The sequence below is a fragment of the Nanorana parkeri genome, unplaced genomic scaffold (assembly GCF_000935625.1).
Source record: "Nanorana parkeri isolate BGI_ZX_2015 unplaced genomic scaffold, ASM93562v1 scaffold1102, whole genome shotgun sequence".
In the NCBI taxonomy this organism is placed as follows: Eukaryota; Metazoa; Chordata; class Amphibia; order Anura; family Dicroglossidae; genus Nanorana; species Nanorana parkeri.
Window position 1 is genome coordinate 480,874 of NW_017307370.1, and position 21,392 is coordinate 502,265.

Sequence of the window (21,392 nt, forward strand, 5' to 3'; positions counted from 1 at the left end):
CTACAAAGGTTTTTTTCGAATTGGGCCAGTGACTTATCACTTGAAATTGCCCTCTTCTCTTTGGATGCATCCTGTTTTCCACACTCCTCTTTTCAAGAAAGCCACCTTTAGTCGCTACTCCAAGGTAGTTCAACCACCCTCTACAATTCTCATTGATGGGCAACACAAGTATGAGGTGTCTAAAGTTCTCAATTCTAAAAGTCGTGGCAGCCTTCTGGGGATTCACACAGCATCTCTGCTGCCTGCACATCTGCCCCAGTAAACTTTCCACATCTGCCCCTGCTGAGACCCTCCTCATCTGCCCCTGGTGAGTCTCTCCTCATCTGCCCCTGCTGAGACCCTCCACATCTGCCCCTGCTGAGACCCTCCACATCTGCCCCTGCTGAACCCTCCACATCTGCCCCTGCTGAGACCCGCCACATCTGCCCCTGCTGAGACCCGCCACATCTGCCCCTGCTGAGACCCTTCTCATCTGCCACTGCTGAGACCAGGGGCAGGACCATCAGTGGCAGGGACCCTCTGCTGAGACCCTCCCTCATCTGCCCCTGCAGAGATATCAGGCCGTCACCCTGGAGCAGAGCGGCAGCACAGAGTATGTAGAACATTCATATACTATTATTCTGCATTGCTGTATAATGCATTGCTGGGATTTGTAGTCCTCTTTAGCTGGTGGTATTCTGCATTGCTGTATAATGCATTGCGGGGATTTGTAATCCTCTATAGCTGATGGTATTATTCTGCATTGCTGTATAATGTATTGCTGAGATTTGTAGTTCTCTATAGCGAGTGGTATTCTGCATTGCTGTATAATGTATTGCTGGGATTTGTAGTCCTCTATAGCTGGTGGTATTCTGCATTGCTGTATAATGCATTGCGGGGATTTGTAATCCTCTATAGCTGATGGTATTATTCTGCTTCGCTGTCTAATAGTTTTCCTGAGATTTGTAGTCCTCTATAGCTGGTGGTATTCTGCATTGCTGTATAATGCATTGCGGGGATTTGTAATCCTCTATAGCTGATGGTATTATTCTGCATTGCTGTATAATGCATTGCTGGGATTTGTAGTCCCTCTACAGCTTGGAGTCAGTGGCAGAACTACCAGGGTTGCAGAGATTTGAAAAAATGGTATCGGTGCATCCCTAATAATAGTGTATGCATGTTGGGAGACAATTAAGTGTAAGCTCCTCAGTACAGAGACTGATGTGACTGGCTCAGTGTTCTCTATACAGGACTATAGTGATAAGTGATTACTTATCTAATACTCAAGTTTACATTAGGGATTTATTCTGGCCAGGATGTTTCTCTTTTATTTGTGGGGATTTTTTTATACGGTTGGAGTTGGGAGTTAATAAGAAATATGTAGTTTTATGTATCTCATGTGGGTATTTATTGTGTTTCGTTAATAAAATACATACATTTTTCATAACATAATAGTTTTTGTGGTGATTTTGTTTTCCACTTGACCTTTTATGTTGATATAGTAGAAACCAGTTTGGTCGTATCTAGTTTGCCATCAACACGGTCTAAATGGAAAACTACTAGTATTATTGTGTATCTTTTGGGTTATATTTAAAACCACAATTGTATAATTGACCAATTAATCCCATTCATTGGTTCCCCAGCTTGCTCTTTATTTACATTTCATACATTCAACCTGAAAAGAAAATGCTCCTCAATTCCATCTAGTGGCCAAAATGCAGTATTACATTACAGACAATAAAAGTAATGAGGTCCAGCACACCCAGGTCCACATTATTGATCCGTCTTTTACTGACCTTAGATCAACAACATAAGAAATCACAATGTTTCAGAACCACTGCAGTACCTTCAGCAGGCAAAACAATGTGACACATCCCTGTTTCCTCTGTGGGCTGCACGTGACCCTGACATGTCCACCACTCTTGACACTTTTGTATGTTTGCTGTGACTTGCTGCCTATCATGTTTACACATTATATCAGTCCATGAAGACGATGATAAGTGATTACTTATCTAATACTCAAGTTTACATTAAGGATTTATTCCAGTCAGGATGTGTTTCTTTTATGTGTGGGGATTTTTTTATACGGTCGGAGTTGGAGTATATATATAAATACTGTATGTAGGTTTATGTGTCTCACCTGAGTATTTATTGTGTTTGGTTAATATAAATACACAGGGGGGAATTTATCAAAACTGGTGCAGAAGAATCTGGAGCAGTTGCCTATGGCAACCAATCAGCTTCTCTCTTCAGTTTGTTCAGTTAAGCTTTGAAGATGAAAGGTGGATGCTGATTGGTTACCATGCACAGCTGCTCCAGATTTTTTCTGGTCCAGTTTTGATAAATTCCCTCATACATTTTTCATAAGATAATAGTTTTTGTGATGATTGCAATTTCCTCCTGACTTTTAATGTAATACTGAGAGTTGGCCACTAGATGGAGTGAATGACCATAGGAAATAAATACCTATTTCCTATGTTCCTCAGTGCCTTCTAGTGGCCAAAATTCAGCATTACATTACATACATGCAACCTGAAATGAAAACAATAGCACATTACACCTGAAAAGAAAATATATCTAAAAATGTTCGTTTTTTTGTGTCTATTCATACAGAGTGAACGTTCCGAAAAAATTTTTGGGGCGAATTGTTTATAATAGACCCCATAGAGTCATATACAGAATTTTTTTATTAACCACCTCACATCCGCCGAATGCTCCGAAGTGGCCGGACGGGAGCCTTCTGGATGAGGGTGGGCATCTTTAAACATACTACATGCCCACTGGTGTGCACACGCAGGAAAATGCCAAAATTAGAAACAGCCAGCGATGGCTGTTTACATACAAGCGGTCCAGCATCTGTAAAAGTGCCTAAGCGCTTGTATGATACACCTCTCTGTGCTGCACCCCCCTCCCTACCTCTCTTCGCCATTGCCGGCGTCCGATCCAGGACCGGCAGTGTGGCTCCATGTGGCTCTCTGCACAGAGAACGGAGGGAGATCAGCTCTCCTCCCCAGTCTCTGAATGCAGGAAGTGATGTTTACTACATCACTTCCGCATTCATCTGTCACTCTCCGGCTACAGAAACTGGTGAAGCAGATCTGTGCTTAATCAGCTTCTTTGGGGGTCCCTAGGTGACATTAGGGGTCTTAGAGACCCCTGATGTCTCCATAAAGTGGACCTGTCACTGTAATGTGATATCACATAGGGGGATTCTTAGCCCCCCTATGTGATAACAATAACGTTAAGTGTTTTTTTTTAAATGGTCACAAAATAAATACAATTTACAAACACAAAAAAACACAAATTTTTAAAACTCCCCCCACGTCGCAAAAATGACGATTGCACCAATTATGCAGCACTTGTTACATATCATCGCAAACGTCGCAGTGAGAGCAATAATTGTAGGGCCATCAATCACTGATAACACTAAACTGATGAGCGATAAAATCTTTTAAAGCGTCGCCCATGGCCAATTTTGGTTCTGGTAATTTTTTGCGAATTCGTGGGTATTTACCCAACATGACCCCGTTTTTTATATTTTACCCAACAATTGGGTAATAATAAATGTTTCCTAACATAATAAAGGGAAAACTGTTTTTTTTATTTTCAGTACTTTTTTCGTTATATAGTAAAAAATAAAAACCGCAGTGGTGATTAAATACCACCAAAATCCCCAAAAAATGGTATAAAATAAATTTCAGTACAACGTTCAATGATGGAATAAATGTCAGTCAAAGTACCGCAGCGCTGAATACTGAAAAATGGCCTGGGCAGGAAGGGGGTTTACCATCCCAGTCAGCAAGTGGTTAAAGTAGTATTAAACTCTCAGACTTTTTTTCAATAATGAATCCAGACCAAGCAAATATACATTGCCCAGCAAAGGTATTTCTGTACATTTTTCCACTTGTCGTTAAATCTAGCCCTTACGACGGTGGCGGAACGGAGCCTTCGCTGGTCCCATCATAAATTTTACTCCCATGGGGATAAAGCCAGCCAACTGTTAGCTGTCAAATTATCTCCCAAATTGCGTAACTACTCTATTCCTAAAATAAGATGTGCGACTGGGACATACTCACATAACCCCAAAGTGGTAGTCCAGGAATTCGAATCTTTCTATACTCGATTGTATGCTAACACCCATGCGCTCCCTAAGCCGCTAATACAGCAATTTTTAAGAACTGTGGCACTCCCTAATCTAAATCCCGAACATATAGCCTCTCTGGAAGAACCAGTTACACAATCTGAAATTAAACAAGCTATTAAACAGACAAGAGTATCTTCTGCCCCTGGTCCACATGGTTTCTCAGCTGGCTACTATAAAAAATTCGAAGAGACACTACTACCCCATTTCGAATCTTTGTTTGCAGCTATTGGTAAAGGGGAACCTCTGAATCCGCAAATGAATGAGGCGTTTTTAAGCTTAATCCCTAAACCCTAATAAGGACCCAGGAGAAGTAGCTAACTATAGACCTATATGCTTGATTAATAACGACATGAAATTGCTCACGAAAGTTTTAGCTAACAGAATTAATGTGTTCTTGGCCACTTATATCCATAAAGATCAAGTGGGGTTCATTAGAGGGAGACAGGGGCCGGATCAAACCCGCAGAGCAATCGGTATAATATCGTTGCTAAAGGCGGGATGGGGTGGAACCCCAGAGGCCACGGGCTTGTTGCTATCTATTGATTTACAAAAAGCCTTTGACTCAATATCTTGGCCTTATCTCTTCACGTTATTGGAAGAGTGGGGGTTTGGTGTAGGGTTTAGGCGTTTGCTTCGGAATCTATACACCTTGCCCTCAGCAACTATCAAGATGCAGGGATTTAAGTCGGATCCAATCCAGATTTGCAAGGGCACTAGACAGGGTTGTCCACTTTCCCCCATTAAAGGAGTCCACTGTGGAGGAGGGGAACATAAATGTGCCCTTTTTGCAGACGATTTATTGGTGTTTCTTACACAGCTGTTGATCACCCTGCCTAGTGTAATGTCATCACTGGATGGATTTGCGAAGATATCTGGGCTACATATAAATACAGCTAAGTCCCTGGTCTTGAATATAAATCTTCCCCCTGAGCAAGTAGACATGCTAAAAGCCGATTTTCCTTTCTCATGGTTGCTATCGTCGCTACCTTACTTAGGGATTAATCTTACTCCCTCATTCGACCTCTTGTATCAGTCGAATTTCCCTCCTATGTTTAAAAAATTGAAGGGGGACCTGGAAAGGTGGTCCCTGTGTAACCTTTCCTGGTTAGGGAGAATAAACGCTATAAAAATGACCTTACTACCTTGTCTGTTATATCTATTTAGGGTCCTCCCCATTCCTGTTTCTAGATCCGAATTAGCCGCATTTCAGTCAAGCTTAGTGAAATTTATATGGGGAGGTAAAGGTCATCGTCTACCTAGGACTACGCTTTATAGCACTAGAGAGTCAGGGGGGCTAGGAGTCCCAAATATACATAAATATTACCAGGCTGCACGCATGGCCCAATTGTCTGCTATATATTCAGCGGAGGAACTCCCTGATTGGAACCTTATAGCTTCACTACTCTTGCATAATGAGTGCTTAGTGAGGCCCTTGGTTTTTGTGTTAAAGATGCCTGTTAGGGATTTCATGGCAGTAAATGTTTTTATATTAATATTAACGGTTACTGACTGGCTTGCCAATAAAAATACTGTTATTAATGTGTGCTTAAAGTAAACCCGGGTGAAAAATAGTGATTCAAGATTGGATCTTCACTGAGGGACCAATAAGGAAGTTTCTATGAGGAGGTTTTAAGAAACCGTATGTATATAACATGATAAGGCTAGTAACCTATACTTTTGCAGGGTGGGATGTAGAATAAGAAACCTGCCAGGCACGAATTGCAATGTCTGTGTTTATTAACCTCCTTGGCGGTATTCCCGAGTCTGGCTCGGGGTTAATTTTCCATACCAGGAGCGGTAACCCCGAGCCAGACTCGGGAATGCACAGAAAAGTGACACTTACCTTGTCCCTGCGAGCCCGCGGCGTCCTCTGCTGTACGCGGCCCGAAAACGAAACTAAAAGTCAGATGCCGGCATCTGACTTTTAGTTTTGTTTTCGGGCATCACAGCCGGCGGGAAATTCAAAAGTGAAAAGTTGCAATATACACAGAATACACACAATACAATGTAATCTGCTATTACACTTATGTATCAAACTATTTCACTTCAATTTTGTCCCTAGAGCTTTGTCCAGTGCCCTGCCTGACACTTTAAGAGCCCCAAAACCAAATCAAAACAACAAAGAGCTGAAAGGAACAAAAAAGCAAAAATCCTAGCACCGGCCCTGCACTCACTCCACACTTCATTACAAGGGGCAGTGGCGTAACAACCGGGGGTGCGGGGGGGTCACTTGATCTATAACTCTGGTTACGCCACTGACAAGGGGTCCAGTTTAGTTTTTTCTGATCCCTTTACAAGTGAACAGCTCAATCTACCTGAATTGTAGCAGATAATCTCTATAGTGATGAGCTGCTTTATTATCCCATTTCACTAGAACTGAGCTGCCAGCATTCGTACCATGTGCGTAGCCCCGGGGTATTCACGTACACAGCGCAGTACGGCCGTGTGACGTCACGTATTGTAGCAACCTGCCATGGAGACGGCGGAGTCCACACTAACCGAACCGGCGCTATAAAAGAATGCGGAGCTCGGCGCGCCACGCACATTCCCCTACAGCACCATCGCCATGGGATGCCAGAGCTCCAGAGTGCGAGTGGTTCAGACCACGGACGGGAGGAAGAAAGGCTGGGGAGAGAAAGGCAAGCCGGCAGCCCAGGTCAGGAGATGCGCTGTGCACTATACTGATACCGATCCGTACTGCTACCCCGCAGTTATCATAGCTAAGGCATGCAGAATGCCATCACTCCGAGTATGGTGCCGAGACCACGTGACCTGTATCTTTCTGGAGCTTCAGATAGAAGCTCGTTCTATAGATGATAAGTGATCACATTTATTCCCAATAAACAATCATTGCAATACAAAGTTATTCCAGTGATCTGTAAAGTGCTGTAATAAATACACCCGTACGCTATACGTGGGTTTACGCAAGTACTAGCGCATGCCCGTGAACAGCTGGAGCACCTGGAAAAAGCCCATGTCCTAATAGAGTATTTCTAGAGATAATCTGAAATCAATCAAGATAATAGTATTGGATATTTAGAAATGAATGTAGTACCACACCCCAATGAAAATTGAGTACTGTCATAAAAAGCAATTATGGAGCTTTTCTGGTACCATTAAAATAAACTTGTAATAAGCTCATAAAAAACTATTTATTAAAGAGATTGTTAAAAAAGACAGTCCGTAAAATAAGTAAGTAGTAGATAAACGTTGTTTGGCTCCACATTGGCTGAAGTACTATATTTTAATGTTTACATCCTACAATTAAATGTAGACAAATAGTCAATATTAGAGCTGCAGCTAACGATTATTTTCAAAATCGATTAGTTAGCCGATTATTAAGTTCGATTAATCGGATAAACTATAAAATAAAGTTGAAAAAATGGCTCCATTGATAGGACTACTAGTTTGTATTGAGGTTGTAGTCCATCACAGGAGCAAGCTTGGACCGGTGGAAGTAAAAAAGAAAAAAAAGATAGTGTGGTGTGCAATATAGTGAAATGGAAAGTGTAAAATTATACAGCAATGCATGCAGAATGGCAACGGCTATAGAGGACTACAAACCCCAGCAAAAGCACATTATACAGCACAATGCAGAATACCGCCAGCTAAAGAGGGATACAACAAATCCCAGCAATAGTACATTATAGCTGGCGGCATTCTGCATTGCGCTGTATAATGTACTATTGCTGGGTTTTGTAGTCCTCTATAGCTGGTGGTATTTAGCATTGTACCACTTTATAATGTACTATTGCTGGGATTTGTTGTACTCCTCTATAGCTGGTGGTATTCTGCATTGCGCTGTATAATGTATTATTGCTGGGACTTGCAGTCCTCTATACAGCGCAATGTAGAATATCACCAGCTATAGAGGAGTACAACAAAATCCCAGCAAGGATAATAAGGCTAATGAGGGACCATTTGTTGTCACAAGAACAAGGCGAGTATAGATGTATGGCAGAGACAAATTATTATGGAATTCAGTCTGTCCAATCCAGGGCCACTAGGATTTTCTTTAGGGGTCAGCTCTATTGACAACAGCTAGAGAGAACCTCAAAAGTTAGGAGCCAGCTGTCATTTTTAAGGTGCATTGGCTAGTTTGCTTCCGAGATTTGTCCAGGTGTAGAGGGGCAGCAGAGGTGTGGAATTCCTATCTGCCGACGCCCGGGAAATGCAGTTCCAGGTGCCCGGCGGGTAGTTGTTTTCTTCATTTAGCCCTCATTTGGGCAAGCAGAGCTAAATGTAGCGGGGAAGCTGCCGGTTGTTCTGTACAAGTGATCTCGGCGATATCGATGATATATTCCATAGATCTTAATTCTTCATTACTCCCAGTAGTGTGTAAAATAAACGGCTTCAAAGGCTGGAAAAGATTTCAGAGCATTGTATAGTCTTTTCTTTTTATAGCTATGTCAAACTTTCACAGGAGGGTTCTAATATTTTACATTTTAGGTAATACAAATTGTTGTGCTTTATATGGATATATTATTATTAATATACAGATATATACACACACACACACACACACACATATATCTTTACACACACACACAAACACATAGGTGGGCCTGGATGGACCTTGATCTTTATTTAACCTCACCTACTATGTTACTAATATCAAACAGATTCATTATTTTGGATATACAACTAAAAACATATATACAGCTAAATAAAACAAAGATATTTTCTACAATATATAAATACAAAAACTAATGGAAGCTGTTTTGGATATTTTTTGGCTTTTCCACAGAGGGCAGGTTTATTTTTCCAGAACTATAACAAGGTTTGAACTGGGAATTGTAACTACCAGAGGATCTTCTAATAGGTCCCAAGCTTGAAATAGCATGTAGTAAAGCACAGTAGTTCTGGAGCCCGGTGTGACATTGGTGCTTGGCTTCTATTTGCCTAACATGTAGAGAATGCAGGAAAGTTTGCCTTGTAGTCATGTTAACAGAGAACTATAGCCAAACCTTTTTGGGGGGGTTTTCTTTCTCTTTTGGGTGACATGAATACATTTACAAATATACTTCTATGACTCTAAGTCAGCGGTTCTCAACCTGTGGGTCGGGACCCCTTCGGGGGTCGAATGACAATTTGCCAGGGGTCGCCGGAGTCTCCCACTATTAGATAGCTATTAGATTATCATCATTATTATTAATAATAAAAGCTGACACCCTCGGCTTGTGTTATATGGTTTGCCATGTTAGCTGTTACAACAGTGGTTCTCAACCTGTGGGTCGCTGTGGGATTTCTGCTGTGCTAGGTGAGTCCTCCTCAGCCCTCTCCTAGCGCAGCAGTGTCAGTTCTCCCGCCACGCCGCCATATGTCGCTGCAGCAGCCGCGTCAACCCTAAATTTTACCGTTGGGGGTCACAACAACTTGGCAAATGTTACCAAGGGGTCCCGGCCCTAGGAAGGTTGAGAACCACTGCTCTAAGTGAACAGAAGGCGGACTAATGCCCACTATATGCTGCTGACAGCCCAGCTGGGAAGGACCCTGACAATATTGTATGGATCCGCCCGGCTGCCTTGATTGACAACTGGCTCGGCCTCTCTAGAGCCAGAGCCAATTGTGCCCACCCCCTCCCTTTCTGTCCCTCCAATGACCACTGAAGGAACAGAGAGGGGAGGGGGTATTTCCTGTGGGAGGCAGTAACTGACAGTCACCACTCTCTTCGGCAGAATAAGAATAAGGTTTTATTTTATATTGCGGAGGGGAAGGGGGAAGTTGCAAATAGGAAATGTCAACTATGGGAGCGAAGGTCTGCTTTAAGTCATTTATAGCCTTGGAGTTGACTCTGAAGGCTCAGCTTAGTATAGGCTGAAAAATATGTGTAATTTGCCAAAATGATTGTAATTTTTTGCTACGTGACTTTTTTCCCCCTTGTGTTTGGACCTAATTACTAACCATTATGGTTGTTGTGACATATAATGATTTATTTTTATTTTTTTAAATCTTTTTATTCATTTTGCATAGTAAACAATTACATTACAGTAACATTCGGGCACCAACATAGCACCCCATTCATACACAACAGTGTATACATTACGGCATAACGTATGCCAACAACCGTAAAGGACCATGCAAGGTCCAATAACTAACCCTCTGACCATAACCCTCCCCCTCCCCTAGGCACAGGTAAATTATTACAATATAATTACAACCAATCCCCCCCCCATCCGCTCCCTGATGTGAACCTTACAGCCAATCTCTTAAGCGCTTCCCAGAAAGATGCAGCGTACCAGATTCAGTCAAAGGCAGTTAAAGTATATATTTCGGGAGTGGCAGGATTCCCTATGCTCTCACCACAATCCCATCCTTGTACAACATTGCCTCCCCTAAAATTCCAGGAAAGCCATAACTCTCCCTCTAGGCATCCCCCTACCAGGTTTGCAACCACCATTCGGATGATCACCCGACAGTACTGGGTGAGTATTTCGGCCGGTTTCTCAGCCAGCTAAGGGTCAGGATGTAGCACGGATGTCGGGAGATGCAGTGAGACACGTCTGCTCAGTCTCACATCCCGGCCACGCCCCCCCTCATATAATGATTATTAGTGAACTGATCCTATTGTCTCTTTTAAGCAGCAGTATGCAGCTGCCTTCTGTAGTTCCAAGTGGCATTTACCAGTCTCTGCAAACACGGCAGCAGCCTCCAACCATCTCCTGTAATATGGCAACAGCCTCTAAACATTTCCAGTCTTCGGGCCAGGTTCACAACTGGGCAATCCATGACCGCGCGTGCAGTCATGCACGAAACCACAGGGATGGCTGCGCAGTCACGGAGTTGCACACCACCGCTGAGCGCACTGGCAGTGCCATTATTTTCTATCGGCACCCCAGTTGTGCCAGGCAGTTCGCACTGTTTCCTCACGCGATTCTGCCCATGCAATTGTGCATGATCGCGTTTAAAAAAAAAATATATATATATATATACACACTGTATATACACATACTAACATTTTCCTCCAATCAGTAAAAAGGCGAAACAAAGTGAGATGTGGATAAACCTATTATAAACCAATTGCTCAGACTGTTTTTTGCCTGCTGATTTTATATACAGCATTTGCCTATTTATTTGTAGGATGAACTAAAGTCTCCAAGAAACACTGGTACAAATGGCAGAGATGGATCAGCACTGTCAAAAGGAACTATGGATAGTGGCTTGGGTCCTGATGATGAGGGTGCAGGTAACCATCTACCAGGAATAGTAGAAGCAACTTCTCCAAGAAGAGCAAATGTTTTGAATAACGGTAAGTGGGCAGTGAATGGACATACCTGTAAATTACACATGAAACCTTAATAATTTCCTCCTGACCTGGACGTTTCGGAGCTTGTCCAGCGATATTGTCTCACTTCTGCTTCCCCACATTCCTGTTGGTCCATCTTTATGATGGGCTGCTTCATTGGCCAATATGAATAGGATAAGATAAAATGGGGCAGACAAGCTCTGTAACTACCAGGAATGGCTGGAGATTGACCATTCAGAACAACTGGCATTCAGCTGTGAGTGTGTGTGTGTGTGTATATATATATACAGGGCTTGAAAAATTTGACGGTGTCTCACCAGTCAGTCAAAAATGTCACCAGTCAGCATGACCTGACTATAGCCTTGCAATATATGTTAAAAATTTTTGGGGACAGATAGAGGTTTCTTTTGTGACCCCACGGGGGGTTATTATAAGACGACCCCCGATTTTCGGGGGATTTTCGCATATCAGCGATTTTCGCATATCAGCATTAGCAGGCTATACATATTTCTCAATACAGGGTTCTTTTAATGGTAATACATTAAAGCCGATCTGGTATCAGCCTCTCGCAGTCGTTGTACAGTAGGACTGGAGTGTGAGAGGAGATGCTGCTTTGTACGTGGCCGAGCGGCAGAGGATCGGTACATATGAGTAATATGTACCAGACCTCTGTGTAGGACAAACACTAGAGCGATCAGCTGATCAAACAGTGTTTGTAAATAACTGGAGACACATAGTACTATGTGTCCCCAGTTATGAATGAACAGAACATCACTTCTTGTTCATTCATGAGTTTTCCAATGGGGAGAAGCACTCTGTACAGAGGCTCCTCCCCATTCAGAAACTGCTTGGTAGTAAATAGTTTCTGAGTGAATGAGAAGCCTCTGTGCTTTCCATTCATTTAGAACAGAGGCTGCAGAAAAAGAGATTGAGGACCGTGTGTCCTCAATTTCTTTTTCTATTTTAAAAAGGAAATATCAGGGGGCTGTTTAGACCTCTAATATTTCCCGAAGCCCGCCCAAGAGTTAAAAAAAAATTTAAAATTAAATTAAAATACTTTTTTAATGTGTGTTTTTTGATGTATGTGTTTCATTACGTGTGCAATGTGTGCGTGTGTTTTTAATGTGTGTGATATCTATGTATGTGTGGTTTCTTTTTATAATAAGTGTGTGATGTGTGTTTTATTGAGTGTATAAATGTTTGAATATGTGTGTTTCCCTATTTTGCCTAAGGCAGTGATGTTGAATGTTTTTTAAAGCCCAGCGCCCAAACTGCAATACAATACTATACTTATTTTCAGCACTGGCACTTTGAGATAAATAAATTGATTTTGCGTCGCAGTTTGGGCACTCGGGTTCAAAAACGTTCGCCATCACTGATCTAGGACAACATAGCCAAATGGGAAAGTGAGGTGAATTGGATAATTTTCCCAAATCAGCTATGTTGTCCTAGATTGTTCACTTCTCCTGCCTTCTCCAAACTCTTCACCATTTAGCGAATAACCTAAATGGTAAGTTAGTTATTTCTTGCTCAAAAAGAGGATGTATTGATGAAAATATTTTTGATTCTCAACCAGTAAGATCTAAAATAGTTAAAACCTGGATAGACACGGAATGTCATAGACACAAAACATTCTGCAAGCAGCGCTTAGACCCTGATTAATTTTTTCCATGCTATTTTCTAGTGGATGCGTACACAGCTTCTGCAGTCCTTATAAAGGACCAACTGTTTTGTTTTTGACTGGTGACAGGTTCCCTTTTTACTGCAGCAGAACACAGCACAGCTCAGCTCCTAATCAAGTACCATTTAGAAGCACACATGCCCTTTACATTTTCTGTACAGTTTCTGTGACATTTCATCAAGTGAGAAACTCGACAGGGTCTTTTCAGTCTGCAGCTGCACAACATACATTTAGTATAAAAATAGAAAACTAAATGTATATAATTGATATTGCTTTCATCCTATAAACCGAGCGCCTCAGCTACAGTATATTTCTATAGTATAAAGCGTTCAGTGTAAGACTACTTAAAGCTTAACTGCAGGAACACAAAAAAATTACCCTTGCAGTGGGGCTACCCCTGCACTACAAGAATTCAAGGGTTAACTGCTCATCTATACCTATGGGACTAGGGGAGTAAAGCACTTTTACTTACCTGATCCCCGCTACCCCGGAGGTCAGCATTCACCTGTTTCACCTTCGATTCAGGTGGTGGAATGTCCCCCGGCATTCTCACGTCTAATACAAGGCTATAGAACCTGTATTCAATGTGATGACGTTTGCCAGTGTAAAGGAGAGAAGAGGCTGTGGAGATCAGTCTAGAATCCTGGAAGGAACCGGTGGGAGTGAGTGGAGATCAGGTAAGTAAAACAGAATTTTCTTGTCCCCTGGGCATAAATAGGGCAGTTTGTGGTTTGCCAAGAGATAGGCTTTAATGGAAGGAGACTGAAGCGCAAAAGGAAAAAGGAGTAGCAGATGATTGTATGATGCTGCTTTCCCTTTCACTCGGCAATATAAACAAATATTAGTTGGTTCATGTATTCAGTTTGCTTAGTGTCTAATCTTGAGGTATATTTATAAAGCAATGAATGTGACATCCACCAAACATATCTTCTAGATTTAAATTATCGAATTTGCTTCACCTGCAATGAATGGTTGATGTTTTTCACATTCACTGCTTTATAAATATGCCCATATGAATAAACAATCAGTGCGAAATGTATTGATTGAAATCCTACAGTAGGTAACTGCGTTTATTTATTAAGGCTGGAAGAAATAACAAGTGGAGGAGTAACCAGTTATTACCCGATGATGTACTACATTTTCATTCTTTAAAGTAATAGTAAACTCAGGAGTTAAATCTTAAAAATGTAATCAGGTACCTTAAAGGAGAACTATGAGATGAGTGATTTTCACTCATCCTCATAGTTCTAGCCGACCCATGACAATGAGACTGTCACAGGTCGGCTCAGTAGATCGGGAAGTGAGCGAGCACATACCGACGCTCGCTCACTTCTCGATCCTGTCACTGCAGAGAGCCGTGACAGGGGAGGGACTGGATTCCCCCTCCCCTGTCCGATCCTTCAGGCGGAACAGGTGGATACAGCTGGCTCTGCCTCTAGATAGGCAGAGCCAGCTGTCACTTATGCAGCTGGGTGGATCCAGACATAATTGTCGGGATTTGTTTCAGCTGCGGTGTGTCAGTATACCGCGAGCTGTAGCTCGCAGTATACTGAGCTTTGGGTGACGGGAGAACGCTAGTTTGTGTCCTCCCGTTACCCTTAAGAGAACTATGAGGGAAAAGCCCTAAGCCCATAGTTCTCCTTTAAATATTAACAAAAATGTATCTTATTTGTGTATCACTCAGCTGTAGATCCTCAAATGATCTCTGAATTGGTGCTGAAACTGTCCTCCCTTCTGGAGGGTGGCTACTTTTGTTCTCCATGGGCCCTGTGTGTGTGGTAAAGTAGACACCACTCCAAGCTTGCTCCCGTGATGGACTACAATCTCATGTTTAGTTAGCTCACTTGTATTGAAGTTATAGTCTTATCATAGGAGGGAGCTTGGAGTGGTGGCTACTTTACAACAGCCAGAGGGACCATGGAGAACAAAGGTAGCTCCCCTCCAGAAGGAAGAACGGTGTCATCATGAATTCATGAGATGATTTGAGGATCTACAGCCAAGAAATACACAAAAAATGTCCAGTATTGTTAATGGTTAAGTGACTGGAATGCATTTTGAAGAATTAACTCCTGCGTTTAGTGTCACATTAGGCTACATGAATAAGACAGGATGAGGCTGATAGGTTGCTACCAACAATACTTCCACCTTTCTTCCAACCTTTTTCATAAAACAACCCTACTGCATTCCATTTTGCTTCATCACCCTTTTTTTCTTCTTTTTCCTAACATGTGATAAAGAAATACAGTATATACAGTCATGTTTAATGGATTATTTAAAAAAAAAATCAACTACAACACATGACAGCAGGATTATAATGGTACAGACTCAAAGTAGTAAATATTGCTTAGCAAAAGTTTTATTCTGTTGCTAAAAGAATGTTTGGGAACTATATAATTATGAAGTCGCTTAGGAGAAAACTGGCTTGACAACCATACAAGACATTGTCCATTGTTTCTTTTATTCATGTTATAAGTTAAAAGATGTAATTAGACACAACTTGAATGCCTGTATCCTAGCAGCAAACTAACCCCTAACTTTCAATAAGTGATCTCAAACCTTTGGAGACAAAAGAGTGTTTTCAAAGTGAATGAGTGAAAAGATAATTGTATTCTTATAAGCAGATCTATAGATTGCTGTTGTCTTATCAGAGGCATCTCACTGTGCAAACGTAACTAGAACATGATGGCCTTTTGTATGTGTTACATTTTGCAGTGTTATTTAGGTTTTATCACTATATTTTCAGCTGCCTATTCATGGGATGATTTTCAGATTTATTCTAATGTAACAAATTGTTGGTAGTGTCTTCTATTCATGTACTCCTGTATGAGAAAGGTAAGTGCCCTAGAAAGATCCATAATATTTGGGAGTCTTGGAATGCCACGCTATCCATTCCACATTGGATTCCAACTATAATCAGGAAAAAAACTTCTGTGTTATTTTCTTGCTCTAAACAAAACCAGCAAATTAAGTCAAATAAGAAAAAGTAGCTGCTCGCACTAATGTGAATTATTCACTACATGACTCAGAATGATATGTATGTAGTGCAGCACTCTCTCACATCATATAACACCTATAATTATATAACTATTATATAACCAGGGCTCAAAATTTCCACTCGCCTGCTCGCATTTGGTGTGTGGAAATGCAGTGCAGGCGAGTGGAAATTCAGTCAGGCTTGCGGTAACGGACCGCGTACCTGACTCGTGGGAGCAGCTGCTCATGCTGGACTCTCCGTTCTTTCAGCCGCAGCTCTTCACTGAGCTCCGGGTATCTCCACAGTCCACAGGAATAATAGTCCAACCAAAGCACTTCAATATACGTGTCTTCCTATTTTCCAACCGCAATCTCCTCACGCTCACCACTGTGACTTTCACTCATGTGGACAGAATCTCACCATGTGTTATGGACCATATCCAATATGAGATATGCTGGTCAAAATTTGCTTAAGAACTCTGTCCTCTAAATCATTGTAATATAATTCTTCCCCAATGGTCTCAAGATAAAAATAATAGAGTAGCACATAGCAAAAAAACTGATCAAAAATCTTTATTTAAAATGAAGATAAAATCACACTTACTGTACATGTCCCTGTGCACCTATCAGAGTGCACAGACCAAAATGATTTAGCATTAAAATGCCTAAGATGTATTTTCTGACCCATTCAACATTTCAATCCCTATTAAACTTGGCCAGAACTTTTGATCTAGCGATCATGGAGTCAACCAATTTCATTTGAAAGCCCTGAAAAATGTTGTGGAGACCTGCTGCTTGAATGGAATCTCAGATGTATGAAACAGGTTTGTTTTTTTTTGTGCCCTTTCTTCCTGAAAGAAAAGTACATTCACAGTTAAAATTGCATTCAAAGAAACATTTCCATCCTACATATTCAATTCCTAGTCCCTATGGTCAAAATAGAACATTGATTAGACTCCACTAACCATTAGAAAATTTAACGGACGTTCCAAAAACTAACATTTGTGAACCAAATTCTTCTGGTGCATGGCCAGCTTTAGATATGACTATGCCTTATGATATACTTTGGTCAACTTGGGTACTCATACACGCAGGAGTCTGTCATGTTTACAATTTAATTTTTATTGTTATTTCTTAATAACTGTTTTATTGACTCTTTGTACATATGCATGGAAAGTTTGCATATTCATACTTCTATACCAATTTTGTATGTGTAGACTGTCATTGAATAAGAGTTTACATCTACTATAGGTAGTTTTAAATATGTTTTGGTTTGTCTTCTGGTTTTTCAGATGTGTCTTTGCTGAACAGACAAGCAGACATAAGGGAACGTCAAACTTCCACTGATATCCTGGAGGAGCTTATGTCTGAAGGAATAATACAAAGTGAGACCAAGGTTGTTAGAAATGGGGAAGCCTACGATGTCATGGTGAGCGTTTCATGTACTTTTCTACATGCATTTTAGATAACCTTTTTTGGAGCCCTTTTGATAATAACTTAAGCATCTAGTATAGCCCACCTTGTTTAAAGGAATGATTGGCCTACAGTCCATCTCCACTAAGTAAAATGCAGCACAGTTGGTGGTGCAGCATGTATACAAGTGAATTATAGTTCCCAATCCCAACAAAATGGAAGGGGAGGCATTGGTATTTAGATATGGTCATCTCTGTATCCTCTCTAATGCAATATTTAGCAACTAGGCAGTTGACCATTTTAAATTGCATAACACGGCTACATCTAATATGCCTTCAGATGGAGAAACCTGGAAAATCTTTAAGAAGACCTCCTGCAAAGCTGGAGAAACTAAAAACCAAAAAGAAGAAAAATAAAAGTCTAACTATGGAAGCTATTGAAGCTAAAATGAAGGCTGCTGAAGAAAGAAGAAAGGTAATGTTATCCTGCATAAAACGACTGACTAAATCATTATTCTTTACTAGCAACCAAGGAATCCATAAAAACTACAACAGTGATATTAAGCTTGCAGTCCAGAGCCTTGTATCCCTCCTGGACCTTCCCTTGCAGCATTGTGAGAGGGCCCCAAAATCACTGTATTAGATAAGGACTTTGTACTCACAGGATTTTGTAGCCTGTGTAAAATCCTTTTCTTGTACAGATGTTCCTCACTTACCGACTTACCTGTTTTGCGACCACTCGCACTTACGACGGACCGCCGATCGACCTCCGACCTTCCGCGTCAGCGTCAGTGCGACGGGTCGCCGGCGGAAGTGACATCCCCCGATCTTCTCTGCAGGTCTCGGTAAGTATTTCCATTGCCGGATGTACAGTACACTGTTCGGTACTGTACATCGGCAACGCTATACAGTACTGTACTAATGCAGTATAGTACTGTATAGAGTTCCTCACTTAACGACCAATCTGTTTAACGACCTGGTCGTAGGAACGGAACTCGGTCGTTAAGTGAGGAATACCTGTAGTAGTTTTAGCAGGGACACATGCTTTTTCATCAAACAGTAATAGGCCTGCTTTGACCAGCAGATAGGTATTGACCAGCAGTTTTTTAAGAGCTGTCCCTGATTTCACTGATGCAAAATTGTCATGCCACTGCCAATTTCTATCAAATTCTCATTAAGATTTAAGACTCCAGATGATAAAGCAGTGGAAAATTAGCTAGCAGCAGGGAATGTTTAATGAGGTAGAATTGGCTAAGATTTACTTGAAAAAAAGCACAGGCAGGTGTTTTACTACATTAATTGACTGCAGATGACACAGCAGTGTAAAATCAGCCAGGACAGCAGAACATTTTTAAATCGCAAGGCTAGGCCCAAATTTACTAGAGGCAAAGAGCACAGGCTGAGGCTTTACTACAAGAAATAGGATACTGCAGAGGATGCGGTAGTGTAAAACTGGGCAGCAGTTGCAAAGGTTTAATCAGAGGTAATAGGCCTAACCAGTGTATGCCTAATTTCATCTGTGGGGATGGGGGTGGGGTGAATGGGAATTCTATAATGTGAGGTAGTTTAGGTGCACAGGTCCTTTAAAACGATGCAGCGACATGCTGCAAACAAAAGGCAACTTCCAAGAATAGATGGTCAAAAAGTAAATGCTGTTCTTTTACCACCCTATCAATATAAAAAAAAATCAAAATACTCCAAAAGAAATGGAAACCCCAAAATACCACCTCTGTAACAAAAGCACACTTTGTTTTAAAAGCCTTGCTGCTTAAAACAAAAAACTTTTACCCATTAATATAAAACATAAAAAGCAGGAAAAGTAACCACTGGCCTCAAATCAACCACTAAATAAAATTAAAGACAAAAATGCCCCCAATAATAACACAAAAAAGGAGCCAAGGGATTGATTGCCCAAAGAGCTAGCAATCTGAATTAAAGTACAGTTTCCTAACTGACCCTATAAAGTTTGTCAGCTTATCCTAGCCTATCCCTACAGCAGCTTCCAACACACTATGGCTGCCCTGTGCCCCCCACACACACACCTTATAGTGAGGAGACTGACTTAGTCAAAGGCCCCTTTATTGTCCATTCGAAGCCTACTGGCCATAGCTCCAATGCCATGTGGTGCCTTAATTTTTTTTTTTCTAAATTCTCCCAGGCGAATCTGCACATAAATCTCCCACTAGCACAAATTTTAAACCTGTATGGTTTGTGTTGAACCCATGTTAGCAGCAAACCCAAACCTTATCTCTAGTTACGGCATTTTCATGAGGTGAACATATTCTCAGTATCAACTAATGAGATCAGAACTTGTAAAGTGACTGAAATGTGAACTAAATGCACCATGGCTGTAAAGCTATCACTCACAGTGCATTATTATAAAGTCTAATTGAGTCAATGAAATAAGATAATGTTGCTTTGTAATGTGAATTGTTTCACTAATACCAGTTTTAATACTCGAATGTTACAGACAAAGGAAGAGGAACTAAAGAAAAGGCTGCGTGAAAGGCCAATGACTGCGTTGCCTAGTGTGTCTCAATTTAGAAGGGATGGGGCTTTTACTCCTGATGATGGACAAGAAGGTGAAGAAACAACTACTGAAACCTTAGATTCTGCTGCACTGGAAAATGTAATGAGCGAACCAACAGAGAGTCTCAGAATTCCAGCTGAAGAGCTTGATGAAATAGGTGCTGTGGAATCTGACAACACCTATAACAAACCCAGTGATCAGACCGATGACTTTGAAAATGATCTCTTTTGATGCAAACTCACTTAGATAAACAGATGTACTTTGATATCTGCAGCTGAGCCTAGAAACATATACTGCAGTTTTATTTTAGGATTGCACTTCATATGCAATTCCGTAAGATGATTATTTCAGGTGCATGGAGAAAATAATCCTAATCAATATATGAATTGTTTAACATACGGGTAGGTATGAACTAATTTAAATGTACCATGTGCAATAATGGAATTGTTTACTTACAGAGAAGCGAAAACCTGCTCCTCATTGGTGATGAGCTGGGGCTTGTCGGGGACCCAGTTCAGTGAAATTTGCCAAGCCCGCTCAAAACTGTGTCTAATGCACCCCCCCTCTTAGCCCAAGCAGTGGCCTTCCCCACCCCTTGTGACCTGTAGCTGCAGGTTGGGGAATGCATCTGCCCCAAATGATTGGGCTAGGAGGAGGAGTGTCGGTCACAGTTTTAAATGGGCTTGGGAGAACTCAGGCAAACTAAGTTTCCACCAAGCCCAAGCTCATCATTACGCCTGACCTCCTTGAAATGCACCTGTCAGGAAAACATATCTAGGCTCCTGTGGCTTGCTGAATTCTAAAAATGCTAGTTACTTGGCTGGATTTGGCTTCAGTAGTTTTGAGCCACTAACCCAGAACAAGCATGCAGAAAATGTATTAGAAAAGTGTCAGAATTCCATACCCTTGCTCTTGTTCTAGAGAAGTGACTTAGAAAACAAAAGCAGAATTTTTGCATTTTCAAATGAAGATATTGGCAGCCTACATATTTGGCAATATATATATATGACAATTATACTTTATTATAGGCCAGCATTATTGATGGGATTTGTTCACACATGATACATTGCATTGAGTGCCTTTAACCCCTTCGTGACTGACGACGTACAGTGTACGTCGCCAGCATCGGGGCTGTTTAAACAAAAATGAAATAAATATACGTAGGCACATGCGCCGGGTGTGCCTACGTATGAAAACAACGAACGCGCTACACATGTTGGGTATCGCCGCGCACGCCGGAGTGAGAGCAATAATTCTAGGGCCAGTATTGTGGGGTATCTGTGGGGGCAGTTTTTCGCCGTTTCACGGACGCACGCAATTTGTAAACTGGGCATGTTGGGTATCGTTTTACTCGTTGTAACCTCATCTTTTATATTTCATTTTAAAAATTGGTATTTTGTTGTGTTTTGATGCATTTAATTAAATTT

At 41.3% G+C, this 21,392-nt stretch overlaps 1 protein-coding gene across 1 annotated transcript; it reads left to right on the plus strand.

Annotated features, from left to right (window-relative positions):
* The first annotated feature begins 6,634 nt into the window (after positions 1 to 6,634).
* On the plus strand, positions 6,635 to 20,353 carry STMND1 (stathmin domain containing 1). The gene is made up of 5 exons (XM_018567847.1): positions 6,635 to 6,779; positions 11,204 to 11,372; positions 17,316 to 17,452; positions 17,776 to 17,910; positions 19,906 to 20,353. Exons 1-5 carry the CDS (start codon positions 6,690 to 6,692, stop codon positions 20,194 to 20,196), a joined length of 822 nt encoding a protein of 273 aa, XP_018423349.1. The 5' UTR covers positions 6,635 to 6,689; the 3' UTR covers positions 20,197 to 20,353.
* The last annotated feature ends 1,039 nt before the right edge of the window (positions 20,354 to 21,392 follow it).

Bases quoted from the DNA above. Each gene is read 5' to 3' on its own strand.
- STMND1 (XM_018567847.1), top strand. From the start codon at position 6,690: ATGGGATGCCAGAGCTCCAGAGTGCGAGTGGTTCAGACCACGGACGGG. The intron at 11,373-17,315 runs GTAAGTGGGCAG...CTGGTTTTTCAG, and splicing joins AGCAAATGTTTTGAATAACG to ATGTGTCTTTGCTGAACAGA. The intron at 17,911-19,905 runs GTAATGTTATCC...CGAATGTTACAG, and splicing joins CTGCTGAAGAAAGAAGAAAG to ACAAAGGAAGAGGAACTAAA.